Source organism: Myotis brandtii, unplaced genomic scaffold, assembly GCF_000412655.1.
Source record: "Myotis brandtii unplaced genomic scaffold, ASM41265v1 scaffold5474, whole genome shotgun sequence".
Classification (NCBI taxonomy): Eukaryota; Metazoa; Chordata; class Mammalia; order Chiroptera; family Vespertilionidae; genus Myotis; species Myotis brandtii.
This window is the reverse complement of record NW_005370027.1, coordinates 75458-81108: the sequence shown is the minus strand read 5'-3', so window position 1 is coordinate 81108 and position 5651 is coordinate 75458. Positions and strand designations below refer to the sequence as shown.

Sequence of the window (5651 nt, the reverse complement as noted above, 5' to 3'; positions counted from 1 at the left end):
TTATTATTATTATTATTATTATTATTATTATTCCATTAGCATTTTTTTGTTGGAAAATTTTCAAATTTTATATTTTTGGTATTCTGAAGGACTTTTAGAAGCACTATGGCTGACAGGGTCCCAGCTAAGCCCTACACGTTACAAAGTGACACCTCTTCAGTAACTTCATAGTCCAGGGTTCCTGTCATCAAAGAAATTCCTAGAGAAACTCCCAGGACTGTTGACAGGCTTGGTAAAGGGAATGGACTGGGCGGACAGTTTGCAGGCTCCCGCGACACGCTGGCGTTGAGGGGAGCTGGTGCCTGGTGCCTGGGGCCAGTTAATTGCAGTTAGCCTGCACGCAGCCGTGCCCACCGTGGCATCAGTGTTAAAGACACGCTTCTGCCTGTCACATACCACTGCAAATACCAAATACCTATGTTCATAAAGTTAACACAGGTAGTGAAGTTTCCTTAGCCAGTCAAATGGTACTTGGTGGAGGTAAGTGGTGGGGGTAAGTCAACACAATTCACCATCTTTCTTGTGAGTAATAAAACAAGTGTTGAGGTAAGTCAGTTTATTGATGTGCTGTAACCACCACGGACACATTAACCAGAGGACTTGATTCAGAATCCATCCAGAACCCGGGAGCAGGCAGGAACACCATGACGACAGATGACAGGACAAAACCGGTCAATCTGCAGGTGTTTCCTTCAATATTTCGGCACGTGATTTCTCCTGGTGTGGTCGTAATTTACCGTGAACATGATTTAGTTACTCTTCACTTGTTTATTATTATCAAGCTGTTATAAAAACTTAGAGTATTCTCTCATAAAACAGGAGGTACGCCTGTGAGTTCAGGACTTTCGCTGTAGGCACAGCTTGCACGTGGCTGTCGCTGATGTGAAACCACTGCCCTTTGGATGATTCCATTTCAAAATCTTGGGGGACATCCCCGCGGAGAACAAGGTCAGACAGACGACTGTTTGCCATTCTCGCCTTGGCGTAGGCAGTGTAGTGCCCGGACCTCATGGTACCGCTGTGCTCCACGACTCCATACAGGCAGTATCCTGGTGCTTTCTTCAGCCACATTCTTACATTTAGCAGTACAAAAAGGAGCCAAATCTAAGATCTCCGGAAATTTTATGTGTTTGTTAATTTTGTGTAGGTTAAAACCAGTCTGCTGAAATCGCTTCAAATGAAGGGTGAGAACAGGAGGAGCGAGAGAAATCAACACCTGCTTTTTGGCATTGGTGTAAACATGTTTCTTTTCACCTTTTAGGTTTGCCTTTGGTGCACCACACTGTCTCCGGGTGCACACTTCACACAGCAGCTTGTTGGCATCTCGGAGCTTCTCGTTCTGGGTGAACTGGTATAAGCAGTGCTGGATGGAGCACTCATCAGCACTGGACGCGTCCCTGTTCGCAAGGGTACAGAAGGCAGTTTCTGGATCTTGGCCCACACACTCGTACAGCGTGGTCCCGGGAGCAGGGCTGCCATTCAGAATCTCCAGATGTATGTCGTCAGGGTGAAGAGCAGCATCCAAGTGCAGGTTCTGGAAACCCCTAGAAATGTCCACTTCCCCACCGCCCCCCGCATCCAGGCAGGCACCGTTCAAACTCCCGGGACAGTCAGTGGGAGAAGATGACAAAACCTCCAGGTCGTTATCCACACTGACACTTTTCACATCTACGTCCTCTGTGAATTTTTGATTGTCAGTTACATTTTCTATCATTTTCTCTTGGCCATTCAAGTCATTCTGATTAACACAATATTCTTCATTTACAACTTCCTCTTGTGAGATATGGTCGGATTTAATATCCACTTCTCCCTGAACTGACATTTTAGCCTCACACTCATTATCTTCAAGATGGTCTAAGGCACAGACATCATTGAAATGAAAAACTTTTCCTTGAATTTTTTGTTGCCTTCGCTGGTTCTTGGCTTGCTTTTTGGCTTGCTTCTTTGCTTTTTTCTGCAAGTGCTTGCTTATTCCTGATGGAATATCATTTCTCTCTTTTATGTAAGTGTCATTATCTTTTTCTTTCTCGCTGTCTTTATCTTCGTTCTCCATTGTCTTTTTCAGCTTTTTATCATTTATACTTTTCTTACCACTCTGATCATCTAAAACTGGTAGAGACAAGTCAAGGAAAGACTCATGAACCAAGGAGACCGTTCTGCACTCGTCACACATGATCGTGCTCGTGAGCTCCCCACCGAAGATGCGGTCCACAAAACTCGGCACTGATTTTTTCTTCTCATAATCTTTAACTTTATTTTTCAGTTCTTCGTCCAATTTTTCAGTAGAATTACCAAATGCTTTAAGAACTCCTTTACCCACTCTTTGGTGTTCTTCTGCCCTCATCCCATCCAGTAAGTACCAGAGCAGCTCCTGGCTGTCTTGTTGCTGATAGCCTTCGAAGTGCACTGCTTTCTTACAGACCTGGGAGAAGAGTTCCTTAGGTGTCACAATTCCCTTTGAGGTCTCTTGCATCTCACTGAGAAACTGGCTCATGGCCAAAGTAAGAGGGCCCGGAGGCTCAAGGTGAATTTCCAAGGGCTCTGTTAGTGCCAAGTCAGGCGGTTCAATTTTTACAACGGTTCCAGACATTTTTACCTCTTCCAGTAGTTCTCTTAGCACTGGTGTTTGTGACAAATTCTGCATAACTGCATTGAAGAAACACGTGTTCCCCAAATTACTGAGTCCTTTCACAGTTATTTGAGAAGTATAATTCATGGAAGTTTCTTTAGCCATGTTTTCCTTTTTCTCTCTCTTTTGTTCATTTTTACTCTCCTTTCCTAATTTTTTATTTTCAAGTTCAATGCTACCATTACCTTTTGCTGATTCTGGAGCTGTAAGATGGGCTTGTTTCCTAACATAATCAACCACCTGACCCAATCGGTTTGAACTACAATACTGGACCTCATCATCACATAGGTAACACCAGACACTCCAGTTGTCCAAACTGAGCACCAGACAGTGGGGCTCGGACCTCAGCGTCAGGGAGTGCTTCAGAGCGTGCTGCTCCTGCGAGTTCCTGCCGCAGCCCTGATGGCCACATTTCAGACACAGCCAAACCGAAGGGTTTTCTTCTGTTTCTTCTTCAAATTTGTCTTTCACTTTATTGTCTGTCTTACAATCTTGGCAAATATTCCATTCTACATTCACTAAAGCCTTTTTCAGAATACTTTGTTCCAGTCCTTTTCTAATGTGTCTGCACACAGGTTCTAAAGATTTAGAAGAATCATCAACTGGAACAATTTTTCCCTTTATCCGTTTCTTTCCCATGTTGGCACTTTATGGATTACTTCCTGATACAAAATAATAAACTAGGGGAACCCTGTTCGGGCGCCAATTGTTGGGGTCCAACCCCAGCAGGTCCAGAGGTCCCCAAAGGTGTGGACGAAGTCGGCAAAGAAGGAATGACACGAAGACAGCGTTCAGTTGATCAGCAGCCTAGCCAGGTTCTCTAGCCAGGATCTCCAGGCAGGTTCTGTCTTGATTGTCCTGTTACATCTATATTTATACCAGTTGATTTTAATCCTATCAATGTCTATTCCAAAGGTTAGGGTGTTTCTTATCTCCATTCCAGGGAGTAAAGATTATGTAGCTTAAGCGTGATTGTTCGTAGCTAAAGTGATTAACTACCCGCCTGGCACTTAGTTAAGGGGTTTTATTCCCTCCCTAACTTCAGGGGAAAATTCTCACCTGGGGAAACAACCTTTCTCGGAGAGGTGACCTTGGTTAAAACACATAGCGCCAAGAAGGGGAGCAAACACATTAAGAACAGTATGCCATATACGCCAGGTCCCTTGAAACATATGCTGTGCAGATGTTTCTTCCCTGCAGCGACTGTGTCAAGCAGCAAGGATGGACCGGTTTCCGGCATCCCCCCAGTCAGTCCCTGGTGCCCTCCACTCCAAACACCTCCCTCTGACCGCGAGCTGGGGCATCCTCAACCGGGACATGTGCAATTTCTCCATCGGGGATCTAAAGCTCTGGGAAAAGGAGCGGTTTTAGGCACTGCCTCCGAATTACCCAAAACAGTGTTAGCAGGTCCTCAAGAAACACTTCGTGCATGGAAATACCTGACGGACTAGGGATGATTACAAGGTGCAGAGGTACGTACAAGAGAAGGAAGCAACCAAGTGGAGGAGGTGGTGTCCACAGGTGAGGGCCGCGCTCTCGGAACTGCCTGGAGGGAAACCCGAGGATGAGCTGTGCCTGGACCGTGGGGGTCCCGCCTTCAATGCAGCGGGAACAGCCCCAGTGACATTCTGACATCTGTGCGGGGCCTCTAACGAGTCAGGAGGAGACAGCACCGTGGGCACCGCCAGCTGTAAAACATCAAGAAACCTTAGTAAGCCCGGCCGGTGTGGCTCAGGGGCTGAGAGGGGTGAGCGCCGACCTAGGAACCGGGAGGTCAGGGTTCAATTCCCGGTCAGGCACAGGCCCGGGTGAAGGGTGTGCAGGAGGCAGCCGGTCCGTGATTCCCTCCCGTCATGGATGCTTCTCTCTCTCCCACTTCCCTCTTCTCTGAAATCAATAAAAACGTATTTCTCTAAAAAGCACGGAAGCGTCTGGACTGCTGTCAGCAGGTCTGGACCGTGGCGCCGAGTTTGGGGTCCGACCCTGGAGCACAGGGTCTCCGAGGTGACGGCCCGCTTCCCCTGAGCCCCAGCCCTCTCCCCGCAACGGCCGCCATCCTCGGGAACCACAGGCCCCCGGGGCAAGGGGGCCGCCAGCACCCACAACTCATGGGGCAGCTCCTGGAAGTGACAGGACGAGGACAGCGAGGCCGCGGCGCAGAGAGCGAGGCCGGTAGGAGACTCGCACCCCGAGCGCAGGAGGCCGCGTGGCCAGGCCACGACTCACCCGGGGCAACGGCACCCATCCCAGCGCTCCTCTCGGGCCTCCATTAGCATTTATGTAAAATGTTTGTTATCCCTACTGGTCTGGGAGTCCTTGAAACTGAATGTTGTCCAGTCCTGCTCAGGTCCCAGATCCAGTTGATGAACTCTTCAGACATACTAGATGCCCTTGTCCGGGCTGCCCTCACTTGCCTCCTCTTGAGGCCCATTGAGAGGACAGGGCTACGGCAGGAGAGACAAGTTCTAGAAAAATAGGATGTCAGCGCAACAGAAAAAGTTCAGACAGTATTTCAAGGTCAAGAGAGCCAGCCTGCCCCACCCTCCATCCCACTCCCACCTCAGGCGTCACTCTGTGCTGGCTGGTCATTAACACAGCCCTGGGTTCTTCTTGGCCTTCAAATAAAAAGACATTTCATGCCCAAGGACCACAGTAATGAGGAACCAGGGAGGGGCTGGGTAGCCTGCAGGCTCAGCAAAAGCTTCGCCACCTCAGAGGCCTCTCCTCCTTCCTCCCTCCGCCATCCCTCTGAAGTCAGCGAAACCTTTGAGCAGCTTCTAAGCTAGAAGAAGGAGGTTCCTTTGCCTTTGGAGCAGGCTGAGGGGTAGGGGGCACAGGCTGAGGGGTAGGGGGCACAGGCTGAGGGGTAGGGGCACAGGCTGAGGGGTAGGGGGCACAGGCTGAGAGGTAGGAGGCACTGGCTGAGGGGTAGGGGGCACTGGCAAGTCCTCTTCATAGGCCCCACAGAGCCTCTCTCCTCTGCCCCCAGATCTCTACAAAGGCTAAACCGTCTTTACCCCAG

General features: G+C 49.1%; 1 protein-coding gene across 1 annotated transcript; it reads right to left on the bottom strand.

Annotated features, from left to right (window-relative positions):
• Nucleotides 1-49: 49 nt before the first annotated feature.
• On the bottom strand, nucleotides 50-4894 carry LOC102258471 (ubiquitin carboxyl-terminal hydrolase 16-like). Its single transcript, XM_014549349.1, is given in 4 exon segments — nucleotides 50-1042; nucleotides 1044-3309; nucleotides 4110-4317; nucleotides 4856-4894. Coding segments are annotated over 2 exon segments (2472 nt in total). The 5' UTR covers nucleotides 3269-3309; nucleotides 4110-4317; nucleotides 4856-4894; the 3' UTR covers nucleotides 50-795.
• Nucleotides 4895-5651: the final 757 nt, after the last annotated feature.